This window comes from Stegostoma tigrinum, chromosome 14 (assembly GCF_030684315.1).
Source record: "Stegostoma tigrinum isolate sSteTig4 chromosome 14, sSteTig4.hap1, whole genome shotgun sequence".
NCBI classification, from domain to species: Eukaryota; Metazoa; Chordata; class Chondrichthyes; order Orectolobiformes; family Stegostomatidae; genus Stegostoma; species Stegostoma tigrinum.
This window is the reverse complement of record NC_081367.1, coordinates 31,928,202-31,950,767: the sequence shown is the minus strand read 5'-3', so window position 1 is coordinate 31,950,767 and position 22,566 is coordinate 31,928,202. Positions and strand designations below refer to the sequence as shown.

Genomic DNA, 22,566 nt, shown 5'->3' with positions numbered 1-22,566 from the left:
TGCCTAAGTGTTGGGAGAAAAAATAAGGAGAAACAAATGGTACAATTTTAAATGTTATTCAGTAACAGTGAGACCTGGAGATTCTTGACTTTATAAGTGGAGGCAGAGAGTACAAAGACGAATAAGTTACACTAAAGAGATAATAGGAGCTGCAGATGCTGGAGAATCGGAGATAACAAGGTATAGAGCTAGATGATGAACACAGCAGTCTAAGGAGCATCATAGGAGCAAGAAGGTTGTGTTTCGGGTCGAAAAGTTCTCGACCCGAAACGCAGCCTTCCTGCTCCTCTCACGCTGCTTGGCATGCTGTGTTCATGCAGCTCTACACTGTGTTATCTAAATTATACTAAACCTCTATAAATCAATGTTTAGGTGTTACCTAGATTATTATACCTGATTTTTGGCATGACAGTTCAGAAATTTTTTATAAGAACTACTCTTTGGAAGGATGTTAAGGCAATGGTGGGAATTCAGAGGAGACCTACCAGCGTGATAGCACAAATAAAGGACTTTGATTACATGGAAAACATAAAGAAGCTTGTATTGTTCTTTTTAAAGCATAGAAGGTTAAGGAAGGGAAATTTGATTGAGGAGCTCAAAATTATGAGGGATATTGTTACAGTAAATAAGGAGAAACTGTTTCCACTACAGGACCGTTGGTAACCAGAGGACAGAGCCTTATGTTAATTGATAAATGAATTAGAAAAGAGACATTTTAGGCAGCAGGTTTAAATGATTAGGAGAAGTAGATGAATTAAACAGTCAGCAGTAATTCCCAAAAGAGAGTTGGGTTTTTGCTGGAAAAAGGCAGATTTAAAGGGCTAGATGAAAGTGCAAGGAGTGAGACTGATATTTGGGATCTGGAATATTCTATCTGAAAAGTGAAATCCTCAGTGTTGACTTCAGATCCCGTGAAGTCTCATAGCATCGTGTGGAACATGCACCACAAAAACGTCTGCTTATTGCTGCTCTCCCACTGTAATTGGTGACCTGTTCTTCCAGATTAAACACTAGCATAGACCTGATGGGCAGAATGACCTCCTGTGCTATGATAGCTATGACTATAATTTTTTTTAAAAAGTTGAATGTAGCAGTAGCTGCTTGGACTGTTGGTGGGATTTCAGTGTCCATCACAAGTAAGGGCTGAGTAGCTCCACTTTGACCAAACTGTTCAAATCTGAAGTAACCAACAAGAAGGAGAATCTTACTTGGCCTCGCCCTTGCCAAACCACTTGCCACAAATTAATCTGCTCAAGATAGTATTAGTAGGAATAATCACTACACAGTGGAGACAAAGTCCCATCTTCACACAGGTTACCATCCAATATATGGTGTGGCACTAGATGCATGGTACATTGGATAGATATTGGTAAGATCAAGCAGCTCAGAAGTAGGCATCCATGTGGTAGCCATCAGCAACTGCACAGTTGTATTCTGCGTATCCCTCATTGTACTGTTAACATCACATTTGGCGATCAACCCAAGTTCAATGAGGAGTGTAAGACAGCATGCCAGAAACGGTATAAGTATTGTGATGGGGCGTGGAAGGGTGAAACAGCTCCCCTGTTTTGTAAAACTTTTTGGCTGCATTGAAGATTTTAATTTTTTTTAGTGTTAATACCACACTTCAATTAAAACATAGTACTGGTTTATATTAAGGTGGCAATTACAAGATTTTTTTGAATGACGGATGGAGGAATTGTTTTACTAAACCCCAAGGTGAATAGTAAAATACAGCGTCAAACACACAGAAGCACAGTTTCAGAGTTTAAAAAGTCAAGTGCATGTTTAAAAAAGGGAGAATCAAGAATGTGTAATTTAAAGACTCAGTCCTCAGGTTCTTTAAGGATTAGTTCTAAACCAGATTAATTAAAGCCTTGTACCCTCAGCAGTCTTAAGATTTATAGATATCCATTACTACTCAATGTTTCTTCAACTTGCATTACAACCAGATGCTGTTTTCCCAGAGACTGAGAGAAATATGAGTGAGAAAATGAGATCTCCAGTTCTGTGTGACAGATTAACATCCCCACCTCTCTCTTTCCCTAAAAGCTGTTGCCTGAAGTACAGATAATTTGTGTATTCCTATTTTGAGCCTTTTTTTGTTCTTTTTCCAAACTGGCTAACCTGCAGTTGACTTACATCAGAATGTACAAAGCTTCCAGAAAGGTCGATATTAAACGGGAGGTACAGACCTGAATGACTGCTTTCAATCTTGGTCACATGTTAATTTCTGTTCAGGCCGAATCTTGTTTATTGATGGCTGAATGAATTGGCTGAACTTGTGCTTGTGATCTCTGGCCATTTAAAATCTGTGTTTTTCTTTTTTAAAACGACATTCCACAGTAATAAAGATGATGGGAATTGATTGTTCCTTTACCCTATTATCATAACACCACTCCATGCATGAAACAAATATGAATAATGTTTCTCCTTTTATTTGTGGGTGAGCATTCTGTCATAAGATTGATATGAAATTTGGGATGACAAGAACGCAGATTCTACATCCTTTCTTTCTCCTACCCTAGCTTCAAAACTTGTTTTAGGAAAGGCGGTCAGGCTTATTTCCTCAATTGGGCCTTTTTGAATCTTAAACTTTCACCATTCAGTTCTATAATCTATTTGCCAGATTCAGACATTTTTACAGATTTGATTTCCATGATGTCAGTGGGCCAAGGTCTGATGTCTGCTTCCTGTAAGGAATTTAGACTTGAATCCTGCATTTGGGGTGGCATGGTGGCTTAGTGGTTAGCACAGTGCCAGGGATCCGGGTTCGATTCCAGTCTTGGGCAACTGTGTGGCGTTTGCACATTCTCCCTGTGTCTGCATGGGATTGCTCCGGTTTCCTCCCACAGCCCAAAGATGTGCAGGCTAGGTGGATAGGCCATGCTAAATTGCCTGTAGTGTTCAGGGACGTGTGGGCTATAGGGGGATGGGTCTGGGTGGGATGCTCCAAGGGGGCAGTGTGGACTTGTGCGGAAGGGCCTGTTTCCACACTGTAGGGAATTAATTACATTCTCATTGAATTTCACATTATTCCAAATGAATCAGTTGAGGTTTGGAACTTTATTTTTTACCTTGCATGTCTAGTGGGTAACTGTTTTTAGCTCACTGGGATATCCCTGCTCATATTTACATGGGGTTTGGAACAGGAATAAGGCCTTTAGCTTGTCAAGCCTGCTTCACCATTTAAGCTGATCATGCTGACCAAAAACTTCAATATCCTTTACCCATGATCTCATAACCCTTTATGCCGTTGATATTCAGAAAAATATAAATCTTTACTTTAAATGTTTAAAGAGTAGCTTCCATAGCCCTCTGTAGGTGAGTATTCCAAATATTCACAACCCTCTAAGTAAACAAAAAATCCCATCTCAGTCTTAAATATCATTCCCCTTTCAACGTTGTCCCTGGTTCTAGTTTCCTCAGCTATGGGAAACATCTTTATTGCATCTATTCTTGTATGTCCCTCAAGGTACTTTGTTTGTTTCAATGTAATCGCCGCTCACTCTTCAATGCTAGAGAATAAAGGTGTAGCTGCCCTAACAGATCTTTGTAGGACAGTCCCACCATCCTGGGGCTATCTTTGATGCACTCCCTCTTATACAGTAATATCTTTTCTGAGGTAAGGGAACCAAATGTGCACATAATACTCGAGGTGTGGTCTAACAAAACTTCTGTACAATAGAGGTTAACATTCCGTTAAACTACCCAATAGTTTGCATCACCCGCATATTAGCCTTAAGTGATTTATTGACCAGGACACCGAAGCCCTTCAGACATCTATGTTTTCTCACCTCTTGTCATTTAAGAAATATGCTGCACATCTATTCATTCTACCAAAGTGAATAACTTCACATTTCCCTGCCCCCCTCCATATTACAGCAGTCTTGTTCTTGCCCGATCATTAAAATTGCTGAAATTCTCCTGAAGCTGCTTTACATCTTTCTTGCAACACACATTTTAACAGCTTTGCATTATAGATTTGAAAATATTGCATTTGGTCTCCACCTCCAAATCATTGATATATGTTATGGACAGCTAGGTCTCAAGTACTGATCTTTGTACTGTTCCCACTAATAACAGTTGGCTAACATGAGAATCTTTTTTATTCATTTCTGGGATGTGGGTGCCACTGGCTGGCCAACATTTACTGCCCGTCCCTAGGTGCTCTTGAGAAGGTGGTGGTGAGCTGCCTTCTTGAACCGCTGCAAACCACCTACCGTGGGTAGACCCATAATGCCCTTGGGGAGGGAATGCTAGGATTTTGATCAAACAACAGTGAAGGAATGGCGATGAATTTCTAAGTTAGGGTGGTGAGTGGCTTGGGGGAGGTGTTCCTGTATATCTGCTGCCGTTGTCCTGCTAGATGGAAGTATTTGTTGATTTGGAATGTGCTGTGTGAGGATCTTTGGTGAATTTCTGTGGTGCACCCAGTAGATAGTACACACTTCTGCTAATGACGGTCATTGGTGGAGGGATGCATACATGTGAGTGTAATGCCAATCGAGTGGACTGCTTTGACCTGGATATTCTCAAGCTTCTCTATGTTTTTGGGGCTGCACTTATCCAGGCCAGTGGTGACTTGTGCCTTGTAGATGGTAGACAGGCATTGAGGAGTCAGGAGGTGAGATACTTGCCGCAGTATTCCAAGCTTCTGACCTGCTCTTGTAGCCACTGTGTTTATGTGCTGAATCCAGTTGAGTTTCAGGTCAATGATAACTCCCAGGATGTTGATAGATGGGGGATTCAGTGATGGTAACACCATTGTATGCCAAGGGGCGGTGGTTAGAATGTCTCTTGTTCATGATGATCATAGTCTGACATTTATGTGGTGCAAATGTTACTTGCCACTTATCAGCCCAAGCCTGGATATTGTCCAGATGTTGTTGAATTTGAACATGGACTGCTTCAGTATCTGAGGAGTCATGAACGGTGCTGAACATTGTGCAATTATCACTGAACACCTGCACTTCTCATCTAATGATGGAGGGAAGACCATTGATGAAGCAGCTGAAGATGTTTGGACCGAGGATACTACCCTTAAGAACTCATGCAGAGATGTCCTGGAGCTGAGATGATGACCTCCAACAACCAGAACCATCTTCCTATGCATCAAGTATGACCCCAACCACCGGAGAGTATGCCCTCCAATACCCATTGATTCCAGTTTTGCTAGGGCTCCACGATGCCACACGCAGTCAAATGCAGCCTTGATGTCAAGGGTTTCACTCTCACCTCACCTCTAGAATTCAGCTGTTTTGCCCATGTTTAAACTGAGGCTGTGATGAGGTCAGGAGCTGAGTGGCCCTGGCAAAACCCAAACTGGGCATCAGTGAGCAGGTTATCACTGAGAAGGTGCTGCTTGATAGAACTGTTGATGACATCATCCATCAATTTAATGATGATCGAGAGTATACTGATGGGGCATTAAATGGCCCCTTTATTCCTACTCTCCTGTATCAGACAGTGGCTAATTTTTAATGTGCACCAACATATTACCTCCTAACCCATGTGTTGTAATTTCATCAATGTCCTGTGGGGGATCTTATCAAATGCCTTCTGAAAATTCCAATATATTACATGCATCCCACTTCCCTTTATTACTTTTGTTAGTAATGTCTAATTTCTGTATAACTGATGTAAGGCTATCTGGTCAGTAGTTCCTTGCATTCTCTCTCACTCCTTTCTTAGATTGTGCGGAGCATTTGCAAACTTGCAGTCTTCAGGAATCCGTCCAGAATCTATAGAAACTTTGAAGATAACTACCAAGCTACCTCTTTCAACGCAGGGATATAAATGATCACTAAGGCTTTGGAGTAGATCTGTAGCTCAGGTTGTGGGTGTTGAGTACACTGAAAAGCCACACACACAGACCAAGTATTGAACTTCAATAGTAACCATCCCAGCACACACAAACGAAGCTGTGTGCGAACACTATGTAAAAGGGTATCAACACACTGCAGCAACATGGAACTATGGCAAGAGGAAGAATACCTCTTCCAAGTTTTCAAGGATAATGGATATCCAAAGAACTGGGTCAGGAGATGCCTACAGGAACAGCATCAGAAAGATTCTACACGCCCCGACACACTCACACTACCCTACATCAGGAACACATCAGAACTCACCACAAGACTCCTACGACTGCTGGGCATCAGAGTGGCACACAAGCCCACATCAACCCTAGAACAAGTGCTCACCCGAACTAAAGACCCACTCCCCTCCATGGACAGGACCGATGTCATCTACAAGATCCCCTGCAGAGACTGTGAGAAACACTACATCGGACAAACAGGAAGGAAATTGACAGCACGAGTACATGAACAACAACTGGCTACAAAAAGACATGACCAATACTCACTCATCTCAATCCACATGGACAAGGAGAACCATGACTTTGACTGGGACAACACCAAAATCCTGGGATAAGCTAAGCAGAGACAGGCACGGGAATTCCTGGAAGCATGGCATTCCACAAAGCAGGCTATTAATAAACACATTGAACTCGACCCCATATATATTCCACTACAGAGGAAACCCAGAAGTGAGGCAATCCATCGCAACTGACCCCAGAGTTTAAAAACCAGACGGGAAAACACACCAATGCTTCATCATAGGCTGCACTGAGGATGTTACCAAGCACGGTAACGAAACGTCTGCCGAACAACATACCAGCTCTGTGAGCCAACCAACTTCAATATACATGATCAGGCACCAGGGACTCATCAACTTTAATTTCTCAAGTGCAACCTTTTTACTGATGCTAATTTCTTTCAACTCCTCATTCTCACTAGTCACTTGGACCTCTAACTCTGGGTGAGTTATTATACCTTCCACAGTGAAAACATATATAAATGTTTTTTTTTCTGCTATTTTTCTACTCACCATTAAAATTCTTCTGACTCTGCCTGATACACGCCCACATTCATTTTAGCCAAATATTTTCTTTTTTATATACTTCTAGAAGCTTTTACAATCTACTTTTATGTTTTTACTAAATTGTATTCACATTATATTCTGCACTTCATTGTCAGTTTCTTGGCCTTACTTTGTATTCTAAAAACCTCCCAATTCCCAGAATAACTACTATTTCTGGTAACATTATAAGCTTTTCTGTTTAATCTTGTATAATCCTTAACTTCCTTTCTCAGCCACAGTTAACTCATTTTTTTTGAATAAATGTAAGTTTGCTGAAAGCCATGGACAAGTTCTTCAAAGGCTAACCATTGACTCCAGTCTTGCCCTGTACTAAATTTCCCCTGTCCAACATAGCCAGTTTGTGCCTCATGCCTTTACAATTTCCCTTATTCAAATTTAGCAACATTGCTTCAGATTTAAGCATCTCACTATCAAACTTAATGTAAAATTCTATCATATTGTGGTCACTAATGCCTAAACGTTCTTCCACAACAATATTATTAATTACCCCTTTTTCATTAAAGCATCTAAAGACTAAGATCTAAATCAGCCAGCCCTCTATTTGGCTTCTCAACATACTGTTCTAGAAAATTATCCTTTCCCAGAAACTTGTTTTCCACAGCTTTATATTGCTCAATTGATTTATCCAAGTTATACACAATTTTACGTCACCTGTGGTAATTGTATTGTTCATGCTACATGCTTCTGCCATCTCTGGCTTAATACCTCGTCCCTTACTACCCCAACTGTTTGCTGTCCTATAAGTAACTCAAAACAAAATTTGCTACCTCTTGCTGTTCCTTAGCTCCTCACAAATTCCAGGCATTGTTCTTCTAATCTGTGATTCTCCCTTCTGATGTATTGATCCCATCCCTTATTATCAGTTCAACTGCACTTGCTTTTCCTTCTTGTCTGCCCTTCCTAAATGTTGAGTATCCTTGAATATTGTATATATTAGTGGATATACTGGTGGTCAGTCTTCAAGGTCCTCTAGACTCTGGAACAGTTTGTAAGTATTGCAAGTTATCTAATGTACACCTCACTATTAAAAAAGGAGGTAGACAGAAAACATGGAATTGTTGATAGAGTAGCCTGACGTAGGTAGTGGGGCATATGCTACAGACTGTTGTAAAAGATTTAATAACAGAGCATTTAGGAAACATTGACAAGTTCCAAGAGTCAGCATGAAACTTTTCAGGTTGTAACTAAAAGTATTGATTAGGAGGGACCAGTGGATGTGATTGTCTTGGATTCCAGAAGAGTTTAAGTAAGCTCCTACATAAGACATCAGCATGTAACATTAAAGCACACAGGATTAGAGGTCACGTACTGAAGTGGGTAGAGAACTGGTTGACAGACAGGAATCAAAGACCAGGAATAAATAGGTCATTTTTGGAGTGGTAGGCATTAAACACTAAAATATTGCAGCAATCAGTGCTTGGACCCCAGCTATTCACAATACAGGTAGTTTTCCTATAACATGATAGTTGCATTCTTGCGTGACTGCACGCTTTAGGAAATCACCATAGAAAATTGTGTTATAGGAAAATCGCTATAGAAAATAACTATAGCTGTACAGCAGAAAGTTCGTGTTATCCAACAGGATCTACTGTTCATCAATTGAGATACAGCCAATTCGTGTAAACAAAACATGCATTATAACAGAACATTCTGTACCTATTAACTATAGATGACAAAACTAAATATCTCTCGATTGGAAACAACACATGGAAAAGTGAGCTGTGAGGGGGATGCAGAAGCTTATGTATGATTTGGATAAACGGAGTGAGTGGGCAAACATAGACCTTGTCAGTAGGAAATGCTAATCTCCCTCTTTCGTGATGAAACAGTTAGTAATAAGGAACTCCTGACTACCCTGGTTAACAATTATACTTGAGCAGACACTGACCAGCTTATTTACAGATAGTTTCATAAACTAGCTAAACCTGTGGTAAAATGATTAGACTAGCCATCTTCAGTCAGTGATTTCCTTTTTGAAAAAACTATTTTAGTCCACTTAAGATCCAAGGTATTAAAAATCAGAAAATGGAAATCAAAAAATGATAACTCGATTTTTATCACTATCATAGCACAAGGTATATGTAAAAATTCAGTCTGCAGTTACAGTGCAGAACTACTCACTAAACAGTGGGTACAGCATACAATAGACAGTACAGAGCCTAAGTACTGATAGAAATGCTATTATCCAAAAAATTCCAGATGTTAAGAACAGGACTGATTAAAATGTCTTAAGGAACTTAAATTTGCTGTTTGGAAGATCTCAATTAAAGCTCTCAAAATTAAAGATGAACTTATTCCAAACCACTTGGATAATATCATGTTAGAATTAAGACTTTAGGAGTATGGACATTAACCATTCTTATTATAGGAGCTCTACCTTTTAAGGCAACATAATTAATTTTTCGTAAACTCTGAATTGTAATTTAAGGTATCCACTGACTTTCTTCATTTCTAATTCTATGCAACTTTCAAGATGAACTTTGAGCAGTTAATTTCTAAAGCTGCCGTCCTGTTGTAATCACTTTTCTTGAATAATCATACTTAAAAAACAAACATTCTCCATTCACAATTTCAATAAAATTTGAATAAAGATATAGAAGTTGTTAATTCTTCACTGCTTTTAACCTGAAAACTCTTAAGTTAGAATTAATAAATAGACAAAATACCATGCAAAATCAAATAGATTAATCTTCTGTACACAGAAGGAGGAGTTCAATTTAGAAACAAAATTGACTATTCTGGTGAAGATGATCATATTTTTCTGCACTGAAATGAAAACCTTAAGTTTAAGCATATTATAGAAAAATATTTATCATATGTTGAAAATTTGGGAGACCTCAGGTATACAGAATAAGGACAAGCAAACTTTTCTTTTTCTGTTGTCAAAGCAAATGCTTACATTTGTGTTTTCATTTTTTAAAGGATTTCGCTGTGGCCTTGATCTGTCCAAATTATCTGACAAAGTCCACATGCATGTCAAAATGGATATGAATGACACAACAAGGTAATTATGTAAATAATTATCACTTATCAAAAGTTAAGTTTCTTTTAAATAATATTGCAGTTCCCTGGTAAACACAAAAGAAGTACTGAGTAAGATATGGGATAGAGAAGATAATTTTGCGAGGTTAACTGTGAGCATGCAGTATTCTGTAAAAAAAAAGCATATTTTAATAATTTGTTATTGTAGAAATGTTGTGAAAATGGCTTCCCTAACCCCAGTACAAAAAGCCAAAAGTCCTAAATTGGCTTTGCCTGTGTGAGCAGTGCTGCAGGCTGAAAGCATTTGTGTGCTACTAATATAATGGGAAGTCATTGGTGGTGTTGGTCAGTATTTCCAGCTGATTTTGATGCATCTTTCTGAAAATGGACCACTCAGGTTCAGTGAATAGTCTGCTAATAACTCCAAAGTGAGCCTGTATTCAATTGTACAAAGGATCTCCATTGATGTGTTTTAAAGACTCACTAAAATACTTTGCTGCTGTGTCACTTGTAATTTACTTTACTTCCTTTGGCAGAAAAGTTGGTGTAAGGACTGTGTTTTCCACTTGAAAGTCTGTTGGTGAGTTTTCAATCCATTTGGGGAGGCCAGAGAATTTAGCCGCCCAAGTTGAAAAATCAGTGCAGGCGCTGTGCAAACAGCATCTGTCTGTAACAGGATCAACAAATTGGAAAACTGAAGTAAAGGAAACCTCTACATAGAGGGCGGAAGAGGAGAACATGCCACAGAAGGCCCTATTCATCATGAGTTTCTGTCCTTGGATCAATGCCAGTTCAACAGGAAGGTATCACAAAACTCTGCCATCTGCCTCCGGTCACAACTTACGGCAGAGTGAAATGGCACTGTCAGTGATCAACAAGATCATGTAGGCTTAAACATGCTACAACTGTTCTCCCTAGGCAGTAGCTGGAGACATAGCCAACTTTTCAAGTATCCCATCATTTGATACAATAAGGAGGTGATAGAGTTCCTATCTGCTAAAAAAAAATAGTTACTTTATGCTCTCTTTCAAGAGAGAGAAGATTGTATATATGTATATATATGTGGCATGTGGCTTTGTCAGGATTTGAGAGTTTTCTTGTGGTGTGTGATTCCATCAACATAGGGCATGTGGTGGCATGAGACCCCAAGGTCAACAGACAAGAGGTATACAAGCCACGAGGGCTCTAATTGCATCAACTTGCAGTTTTTGTGCAACCAAGCTTAGTGCATGCAGTTTGCTAATCCCACGATCTTCAGCCCATCCAAGAAGAACAAGAGGCTGCTGGGAATCACAGCTCCCCAATGAACATGTGGCTGCTTAATCATCCCAAACCTGTACCATCCCTTCCAAACACCACGACCCCACTGCTATCGTCAAGGACACACAAGCATCATGGGCATGTACTGAAGGTCCCAGAACTACAGGAAGGATTGTGGAACAGAGCATCACTGTGCCCAAGTGACATTTTCACTGACTGAGGTACTTGGGATCTTAGGAAAACGTATGTATTTATGGACTAGAACGAACTGGTATATGGGCCTGTTTCACTTTTACTGAGTTGAAAGGGATTTATCGTGTGACTTTTTGGAAACAAAACATTAAAATGTCAAAGAGAAGATGGTTTACTCAATGTTTACAAAATATCAAATCATTGCAGAATGAGTAACAAAAACAGACATTGCTGAAAAAGCTCAATAGGTCTGTCAGCATCTGTGAAGAAAAATCCTTTTGGGTCCAGTGACCCTTCCTCTGAGCTTTTCTAGGAACTTTGGTTTTAGTTTCTGATTTACAGCATCTGCAGTTCTTTCGTTTTTTTTTAGTTTAGATCAGATTCCCTACAGTGTGGAAACAGGCCCTTTGACCCAACAATTCCGCACGGCCACTTGAAACATCCCACCCAGACCCATTCCTTATACCCCATACACCCCTGAACATTACAGGCAATTTAGCATGGCTGATCCACCTAGCCTGCACATCTTTGGGCTGTGGGAGGAAACCGGAGCACCCGGAGGAAACCCACCCTGTCACGGGGAGAATGTGCAAACTGCACACAGCCAGTCACCCGAGGCTGGAATCGAACCCGGGTCCCTGGCGCTGTGAGGCTGCAGTGCGAACCACTGAGCAACCTTGCCGCCCTTTTTGTAGAATGAGTGTCCAGCAGAGTCTCCATAAAGAAGTTAGAGATGGTTTATGACTTAATTGTTGGATAAATTGACTTAGAAAAACTCTTAGAACTCTGCTGAAGCAGCAGGCTCCAAACTAAAGATGTTTTCTCAGTGCACACCTAGGTGTAGCAGTTCTGGGGGACCTTGCGAGGAAAGGCTGTGCTGTCTATCTCTCAGACCATAAGAGGAAAATCTTTAAAGCAAATCCAACTAAAATACTCTTTCTATCTCAGTGAAGTAGTTTGTAAAAGACTTGATAAAAGTTAAATTATCAGGACTCCTCACTATTTTCCATATGAATGTGAAATTGGGTTTGAAGATCTTCTATCATTCTGCAACTGTCAGCAACAGATCTGGTCAACAGGTAATCAAAGGAACTGTGAGAAATCAACCCATTATATCTCCTGCATTTGATCCCTGGCTTCGAGAATGTTAGTCCTTTCATTGCCTTTTCTTTTCAAAACAAGATGTCCACAGAGCTGTAACATCTTGTCCCCTCTGTATGAATGTGATTATGGGGTAATTAAGGGTATATAATTTAATTCTGCCTCGTAGCTTAGTTAGTGATCTGTTTTGCTAGTCACTTAAAGAATAAATTCATTTCTAATAATTGTATTTGAATTTATTGAAGAAATCTGGCGAAGGTCTCTTTTGTTCCAGTTAACAGTAATAAAGAGAAAAGATTTGATCCTATTAATGACTAAATAAAATGTTTAAACTTTTAATATGGCTCATGAAGTAGTTGGCCTTACCAGCACACTCCTCCCATCACAGTTGAAACAGAAAGAAACTGCCTATTCACTGTTTCTAATTTTGTATTGGCCTGCTCCACGTTGTATGAAATGCCTGCTGTCACATTGGAGCTGGTTTCCTTGCTGGTCCTTGTAAGTGACAAGGGGCTGTCTGGTAGGCCTTCCAAATCATTAAGTAGTATGGTGCATATCTTTAGTGGTGTTATCCTGTAAATTGTCCGATCAAAGTCCTTGGCTGGGTCTCATAGTGAAATCCATTTCTGACATCACCCTAGTTGGCCTGGCCAGTTACAGTCCACTCATATCCAGTAACTCATCATGTGCATGACGACGATGAAGAAGAAGTAGTGAAATACATAAGGCAATAACATTACCATCCTCTTGCGTGCTTTCAGCCATGCTGAATATTATAGTGTCTGTCACAGCCAGGCCCATCTTGCATACCACCAGATCTTCCATTAGGCTTGGGATGAGATGGTTTTGTTTTGCCCTCATTTATCGTGGTCAAAGGGAGATTGCAGAATATTGGTATTATGTTGCTGTATTTAGTTTGATATTCCTAACTTAGCTGAATGGCTGGAGGCTATGAGAGGTAGGTGCAAGGTTGTCATTAGTAGAATATGTGCATTGGTGAATGTTAGACATGATGGAAGTGGTCTCGCGTTGGAAGGTCCTATTTAGGGAGCCTTGGTGAGTTTCTGCAGTGCATCTTATAGATGGTACACACTGCTGCTACTGGGAACCAAAAAACAGAAGTTGCTGGAAAAGCTGAGCAGGTCTGGTAGCATCTGTGAAGAAAAAAATCAGAATTAACGTTTCAGGTCTAGTGACCCTTCCTCAGAACTGCTACTGGGGATCGGTGGTGGAGGAAGTGGATGTTTGTGGATGTGGTGCCAATCAAGTGGGCTGCTTTGCCCTGAATGCTGAGAAGCCTGTTGTGTGTTATCAGAACCATCTGGGCAAGCGGGGAGTATTCTGTCACACTCATGACTTACATGAAAGTCAGAATTGGTATCTGGTAACTATAGCTCACAACTTGCTTCTCTGCGCATTCATGTGATGGTAGTGTCTATAAAATCCTTGCACGCCCCATAGGCACATTCCTCTTCCACTCTTCATCCCTGCGACTGGGCATTGCCAAACCACCAGCTTTACCATATCATCATTCCTACTTTCTGACCAACTTACGCATCACATTTTGCAGATCCAAAATAAAGTGAAATATTAAATAGTGTCCAACAGGCATTAGTGGCAGTCGTATCAAACATAAACTTGAACCTGAGTTTAACCATTCTTGCTCAGAAAGATCCTGTGAATGGATCAGAACATTAGGTGAGTTGGAAATCAAGCACCCAATCTAAACCTGCCCCATTGTTGTTGGATTAGCTTAAAATTAGAAGCTACGACACATCAGTTGGAGGGATTTGAAGAAGGTGTCCACCTTCAAGGATGTGGAAGGTAAGCAAGGAGGATTGTCATCAATTATCACTTGTTATTTCCAATGATTTACACTTTACTCTGCCAAGGAATAACAAAGGCATGAGCCTTATTTTATGACTTTGGATTCATGGGCCATTGAGGATATTGAACTTCCTTACAAGTGTGGACTGGTGAGTTAATAAATTAAATCAATGCACAAGCTAGTGTAGATGAACTGGCAAATTCTGCCACCAGACCATGGTTTAAAAGTCACCACAGTCTTACCAAACTGTAGGGCTGCTCTCTCATTAGTGAGTGATGACAGGTAGTGGTTTAACCTGAGGGTCACCAGACGTTGGGTGAGTGTAGAGGTTGAGAAGGAGGGGAATTAAACCCATGCTGTTGGTATCACTTTGCATGAGCAAACCAACCATCCAGCCCACTGAGCTAAACCAACTCCCAACCAGGTTGTCTTGGTCTTCAAATATCTATTGACCTTTTTCAATAGAGATAAGAATCAGAAATATTTAAGGTCTTCACATCCACCATCTGCCATTTTATATCATCATTTAAAATCAAAGGCATAACCCCTGAATAATTTTAAGTCTCCAAGATGAATTCATTTTTATTAAGCAGAAAAACATCAAAATGTGGCCAGTATCCAGCTGTACTACAGCGATTACCATTTGACAGATGGTGGACAAACTTTGGTAGTTGCTCTGTTAGTGCAAATATAATGAATGTACCTTCAATTTGGCAACCAGTTCAAACATTCAGAGCAAACTAAGTCTGAACCTTAATATCTAAGAATTATCAATGAATTTTGATAAATGTATTAGCAGAGCGTTAGATATGTTGAGGTTTCTCCGGCTAAAGTAACTTTTAAATCCAGTGGAAAGCATGAATTTTTCTTGAGCTATTTGAGTCACCTCACTGGTAATGAGTTTTAGAGGTGTTTAAATGTTTGTTTCTCTTTGAATAAATGTAAACATGATTTTTATTTTCTTCACAGACATGGCAGTGAGTTTTTTAAGGCAGCTCATACAAACGACACCATCAGTATGAAAGCCTTATTGACCAGTGAAGATTTTGACCCTTATGTTCGAGGTATATCCTTAAGAATTAGAAGTTTAATTTATCTTGACTAAGTAGCTTTTATTTAGCCCTTCTTCTCCTCGGACTTACTAGACAAGAAGCTGATGAGGTATCCACGTGTAAACGTTTGCCAGTGACATTTTTTTGCTGCCACTGAATAGATACATCAGCCCAGTCCAGATTAACAGATCCATGCATGGTCATTCAGTTATGTCCTATATAAATTCATCTAGGTAATGTAGTTTGAAGTCTCAATTCAGATTGCAATCTCACTTTATGGAGCATCATAGGAAATCTTTTTCATCACTTTGTCCCTCGGGTTTGACGGGTCAGCTGCTGACTTCTCTTCCTTACGTTTCTTTGCAGCAATCACCAATTGTGGATTTAAGCTAGCCTAACAGGGGGGTGGGAATCAATGCCAAGGCGAATAGACTGAAAGGGAACGAGAGAATAGAGCCAGTAAGACTCAAAGGAAGAGCAGGCAGGGTGTGGTTGCTAATTAAAGCGAGTCTGGTGGACTGAAGTGCATCTGTTTCGATGTAAGAAGTGTAACAGGGAAAGCAGATGAATTTAGAGCTTGGATTAGTACTTGGAACCATGATATTGTTGCTATTACAGAGACTTGGTTGAGGGAGGAACAGGATCAGCAGCTTAATGTTCCAGGATTCAGATGTTTCAGATGGGATAGAAGGGAATATAAAAGGGGTGGGGGAGTTGCACTACTTGTTATGGAGGATATCACAGCTGTACTATGGGAGGACACCTTGGATGGCTCATACAGCGAGGCAGTATGGGTAGAGCTCAGGAACAGGAAGGGTGCAATCACAACATTTGAGGTTTACTACGGGCCTCAATAACCAGCGGGAGGTAAAAGAACAGATATGTAGGCAGATTTTGGCAAGATGCAGAAGTAACAGGGTTGTTGTTATGGGTGATTTTAACTTCCCATATATTGATTGGGATTCACTTCGTGCTTGGGGCTCGGATGGGGCAGAGTTTGTAAGGACCATCCAGGAGGGCTTCTTGAAACAATATTTAGATAGTCCAACTCAGAAAGGGGCCATACTGGACCGAGTATTGGGAAATCAGCCTGGCCAGGTGGTTGATGACTCAGGAGGAGAGCAACTCAGGAACAGTGATCACAATTCAGTAAGCTTTAAGGTACTGATGGATAAAGATAGGTGTAGATGTCAGGTGAAGGTGCTAAACTGGGGGAAGGCTAATTACAACAATATTAGGCAGGAACTGAGGACTGTAGATTGGAGGCAGATGTTTGAGAGCAAAACAACATATGGTATGTGGGAGGGTTTTAATTCTAAGTTGCTGGGAACTCAGGACTGGCATGTTCCTTTAAGGATGAAGGATAAGTATGGCAAGTTTGGGGAACCTTGGATAACAAGATATTGTGGGTCTAATCAAAAAGAAAAAGGAAGCATTTATCAAGGCTAGGAGGCTGGGAACACTCAAGGCAAGGGTGGAATATAACGAAAGTCGAAAGAAACTTAAGCAAGGAGTCAGGAGGATTAAAAGGGGTCATATAAAGCCATTGGTAAACAGGATTAAGGAAAGCCCCAAGGCTTTATTATTTTGGGCCATGTTGAGATCGAAAGGGAGGAGGTATTTGGGGTCTTGAAAAACATTAAGGTAGACAAGTCCCCAGGGCCTGTTGGGCTATACCCCAGAATACTGAGAGAGGCAAGAGAGGAAATTGTTGGAGCCTCGAGGGACATCTTTGTATCTTCACTGGCTACAGGGGACGTCCCAGAGGATTGGAGAATAAAAACATAATAAGAACTAGGAGCAGGAGTAGGCCATCTGGCCCCACCATTTAATAAGATCATGGCTGATCTTTTTGAGACTCAGCTCCACTTACCTGCTCACTCACCATAACCCTTAATTCCTTTACTGTTCAAAAAAATTATCTAGCCTTGCCTTAAAAACATTCAGTGAGGTAGCTTCACTGCTTCACTGCTTCACTGGGCAGGGAATTCCACAGATTCACAACCCTTTGGGCGTAGAAGTTCCTCCTGACCTCAGTCCTACATCTGCTTCCCTTTATTTTGAGGCGATGCCCTCTCGTCCTAGTTTTAGTTGCTGGTGGAAACAACCTCCCTGCCTCCACCTTGTCTATTCCCTTCATAATCATGTATGTTTCTATAAGATCTCCCTTCATTCTTCTGAATTCTAATGATATAATCCCAAACTACTCAGTCTCTCCTCATAATCCAACCCTCTCAACTCTGGAATCAACCGAGTGAATCTTCTCTGCACCCCATCCAGTGCTAGTATATCTCTTCTCAAGTAAGGAGACCAAAACTGCTCATAGTACTCCAGGTGTGGCCTCACCAGGACCCTATACAGCTGCAGCATAACCTCCCTGTCTTTAAACTCCATCCCTCTAGCAATGGCAGACAAAGTTCCATTTGCCTTTTTAATTACCTGCTGTACCTGCAATCCCACCTTCAGCGATTCATGCACAAGGACACCCAAGTTCCTCTGCACAGCAGCGTGCTGCAATTTTTTACCATTTTAAACATACTCCATTTTGCTGTTATTCCTACCAAAATGGATGACTTCACACTTATCAACATAGTACTCCATCTGCCAGACCTTTGCCCACTCACTCAGACTATCTATATCCCTCTGCAGACTTTCAGAGTCTTCTGCACACTTTGACCTACCACTCACCTTACTATCATCTGCAAATTTGACACACCTCAACTAGCCCCCAACTTTAAATCATCCATGTAAATTGTAAACAATTGAGGTCCCAACACTAAATCCTGAGGCACACCACTAGCCACTGACCGCCAACCAGAAAAACACCCATTTACCCCTACTTTTTGCTTTCTACTGGTCAACCAATTCTCAATACCTAACCTGTAATACAGTGCAACTTTATCTTATGTAGCAACCTGTGGTGTGGCACCTTGTCAAATGCTTTCTGGAAATCCAGATACACCACATGCACAGGTTCACCATTGTCCGCCATGCAAGTAATGTCCCCAAAGAATTCCATCAAATTAGTTAGACATGACCTACCCTTCGTGAACCCATTCTGGGTGTTCCCTATGGGACAATTTATAACCAATGTTGTTCCTTTGTTTAGGAAGGATTGCAGAGATAATCCAGCTAATTACAGGCCAGTGAGCCTTACGTCAGTGGTAAGGAAAATATTGGAGACGATTCTTTGTGCCAGGATTTATTCCCACCTGGAAATCAATGGGCATATTAACGAGAGGCAACATGATTTTGTGAAGAGAAGGTCATGTCTCACTAACTTGGTTGAGTTTTTTGAGGAAGTGATGAAGATGATCGATGAGAGTAGAGCATGGACTTCATTGTCTACATGGACTTCAGTAAGGCCTTTGAGAAGGTCCCTCACGGTAGGCTGATACAGAAGGTATAGTCGCACAGGATCAGAGCTTACAAGATGGATAAAATCTGGATCAGTCATAGAAGACACAGGGTAGCAATGGAAGGGCACATTTCTCAATGGAGGGCTATGACTAGTGGCGTTCCTCAGGAGTCATTGTTGGGACCTTTGTTGTTTGTAATATATATCAATGATTTGAAGAAGAATGTAACTGGTCCGCTTAGTTACTTTGCTGATGATGCAAAGGTTGGTGGGATTGTGGATTGTGTTGAGTTCCATCAAAGGATACAGCTGGATATGGATCAGTTGGTGACTTGGGCACAGAGATAGCAGGTGGAGTTTAATCCAGAAAAATGTGAGGCATTGCATTTTGGAAGGTCTAATTCAGATGGAATCTATACTGTAATTGTCAGAACCCTTAACAATGTTGACAGGCAGAGGGAGCTGGGTGTACATGTACACAGGTCACTGAAAGTGGCAACGCAGGTGGAGAAGGTAGTCAACAAGGCGTATGGCATGCTTGCCTTCATTGGCCTGCGCGTTGAGTTTAAAAATTGGCAGGTAATGTTGCAGCTTTATAGAACTCTAGTTAGGCCACATTTGGAATATTGTGTTCAATTTTGGTCACCATGCTACCAGAAGGATATTGTGGCTTTGGAGAGGGTACAGAAAAGATTTACCAGGATGTTGCCTGGTATGGTGGGCATTAGCTAAGAGGAGAGGTTGGAGAAACTTGGGTTATTCTCACGGGAACAACGGAGGCTGAGGGGTGACCTGATAGATGTCTACAACATTATGAAGGACATGGACAGAGTGGACATTCAGAAGCTTTTTCCCAGGGTTTAAGAGGCAGTTACCAGGGGCTGTGGGTTTAAGGTGCAAGGGGCAATGTTTAAAGGTGATGTATGAAGTAGGTTTTTTACACAGAGGCTGTTGGGTACCTGGAACTCGCTGCTGGGGGAGGTAGTGGAAGCAGATACTATAGTGACTTTTAAAGGGCGTCTTGACAAATATATGAATAGGGTGGGAATAGAGGGATATAGTCCCTGGAAGGGTAGGAGGTTTTAATTGTGATGGGCAGCATGTCAGTGCAGGCTCATAGGACCAAATGGCCTGCTCCTGTACTGGAAATTTCTTTGTTCTTTGTAATGAAAGTGTGACCTCTTTCAGAAGGATAATTGGATTTGTAACTTCACACTGCAATTACATAATATATTTCAGCAGGTCTAGCAGCACCTGTGAAGAAAAAATCTGAGTTCACGTTTTGGGTCCGGTGACCCTTCCTCAGAACAGGACCTGAAATGTTAACTGATTTTTCTTCACAGATGCTGCCAGACCTGCTGAGCTTATCCAGGAACTTCTGTTTTTGTTCCTGATTTACAGCATCTGCAGTTCTTTGTTATTTTACACAATATATTTCGTCTTCAGCATAGAAACTCCATTAATCTGAGATATGTACTTCAAGAATAAGAAAAAATGAAAGATAAACTTCTCATTAATCTAACTTAAACCATGAAGTGGCCAATATCTAAATCAGTGACATTATAAAAGGAAAAAAATCCATGAATGGTGTATATACATTGACAATACCATTTTTGGATGTGGAATCAATTCACCTTGACTAATGCATCATAATGAGTATAGAGAACCATACCCCAGTGCAATTTGTTCTGTTTAGATCAACACAGATCTCACCAACTAGAATACAGCAGTTGGGATATCTGTTGGCATTGACTGAGATTTTCAGGTTAGGCTCAGCAGAGCTCCATTGTAGTGCTCTACCTTCTCTAAGGATAATTACGAAGGGCAGCATTTAAAACTACTTCGGTTCTGCCTATATTTTCTCTGAGGCATAACATAGTCTACAAAACTGCTAGCCATTTTCTGTTGACTTATCAAGCAAGTGCAAACATTCAAACATTTGCTTATTTGTTCAGAAAGCTAATGTTTTCACCCCAACCCCCTTGATAAATAATTTGCTTCTCTACAGGAAAGACTCTAAAATTCGCCTGATATCCAATAGCATGACTGTCACTGATACAGCCACAACCCAATTCCTGGGGTTCAACACTGACTAGAAACCTACTCAGTCAGCCACATTAATGCCACAGTTACTGGAGAAATACAGACACCGGGTATTCTGCAGGAAGTCACTCACCTCGATGGAATATTCCTCACTGAAACGAGCGTAGCTCTTATAGCTTATATAATTATAAATAATTATTTATCAAGGGGGGGGGGTGAAAACATTAGCTTTCTGAACAAATAAGCAAACGTTTGAATGTTTGCACTTGTTTGATAAGTCAACAGAAAATGGCTGGTAGTTTTGTAGACTATGTTATACCTCAGAGAAAATATAGGCAGAACTGAAGTAGTTTTAAATGCTGCCCTTTGTAATTATCCTTAGAGCAGAAGATGGAGCACTACAATGTAGCTCTGCTGAACCTAATCTGAAAATCTCAGTCAATGCCAACAGATATCCCAACTGCTGTATTCTAGTTGGTGAGATCTGTGTTGATCTAAACAGAACAAATTGCACTGGGGTATGGCTCTCTATACTCATTATGATGCATTAGTATAATATACTCAGGCGGCTTGACACCATCTAGGACAAATCAACCTGCTTGCTTATCACCAATCTAAAATCTTAAATACCCATGGTGTCTACCTGTGGTACACTTTAGCTACACTGGTAACAAGACACTGTGCACTATAGTGAACTTGCTGGGTCTTCTTTAAAGCACCTTCCAAAACCACAAAGTTCATCAAGTAGAAGGACAAGACCAGCTGATGTAGGGAACACCTTCACCTCCAAGTTCCTCTCCAATTAACACACTACCCACTTGGATATGTATTGATATTACTTGATCATCACTTGGTCAGAATACAGGAACAAAATATTCATTGCCCCTTCACTGCATTGCCACAGTACCAGAAGAATGCTTGTCACCAGTTTCTTAAGGGAATAAGAGACAGGTCATAAGATATGCTGCGATAACAAAGGGCAGATCTGGATGAACACAGCAGGCCAAGCAGCATCAAAGGAGCAGGAAGGCTGACATTTTGGGCCTAGACCCTTCTTCACTGAAGACGTATCTAGGCCCGAAACATCAGCCTTCCTGCACCTCTCATGCTGCCTGGCCTGCTGTGCTCATCCAGCTGTGCACCTTTCGGGTCTAGACCCTTCATCAGAAAAGGGGGAGGGGGAGAGGGTTCTGAAATAAATAGGGAGAGAGGAGGAGGCGGATTGAAAATGGACAGAGGAGAAGATAGGTGGTTAGGAGACAGACAAGTTAAAGAGGCAGGGATGGAGCCAGTAAAGGTGAGTGTAGGTGGGGAGGTAGGGAGGGGATAGGTCAGCCCTTTTCTGATGAAGGGTCTAGGCCTGAAACGTCAGCTTTTGTTCTGCTAAGATGCTGCTTGGCCTGCTGTGTTCATCCAGCTCTACACTTTGTTATCTCGGATTTTCCAGCATCTGCAGTTCCCATTATCTCTGCACCTTGTTATCTCACATTCTCCAGCATCTGCAGTTCCTGTTATGTCTGAAATAATATGTGCTGACCCTGTTAGAAAAACACAGCCCACAAATTAATTTTATTAATAAAAAGCCTCCATTGCTGACCACAACGATGCAAATTTATTTCACTGCTGATTCCCCAAAGCCTAAGAGATCTTCAAGTGCTTCTGTATATTTCTTCAGAATTAATAAAGTTTTTAATTCAGAAAGCTTTCTGTTAAATGGATATAGACAGACTGTTTTCCATGGCTGATGTATCAGTAATAAGAGATAATCAATTTGAAACTGACACTAAGGAGGAAAGAGATTAGAAAAA

The 22,566-nt window shown here is 40.8% G+C and overlaps 1 protein-coding gene across 3 annotated transcripts in view; it reads left to right on the top strand.

The window, feature by feature from the left end:
- Positions 1-22,566, top strand: part of LOC125457861 (transient receptor potential cation channel subfamily V member 6-like) — a 49,072-nt gene that overhangs the window by 309 nt on the left and 26,197 nt on the right. For 2 of the 3 annotated variants that reach the window (XM_048542555.2, XM_048542554.2), the window contains exons 2-3: positions 9,865-9,946; positions 15,275-15,369. In XM_048542555.2, the coding sequence (XP_048398512.1) occupies positions 9,912-9,946; positions 15,275-15,369 (130 nt within the window). In that variant the 5' untranslated portion in view covers positions 9,865-9,911. Of the gene's footprint in view, positions 1-9,864; positions 9,947-15,274; positions 15,370-18,466; positions 18,522-22,566 lie in introns of all 3 variants that reach the window. The other variant, XM_059650890.1, reaches the window with a different exon arrangement.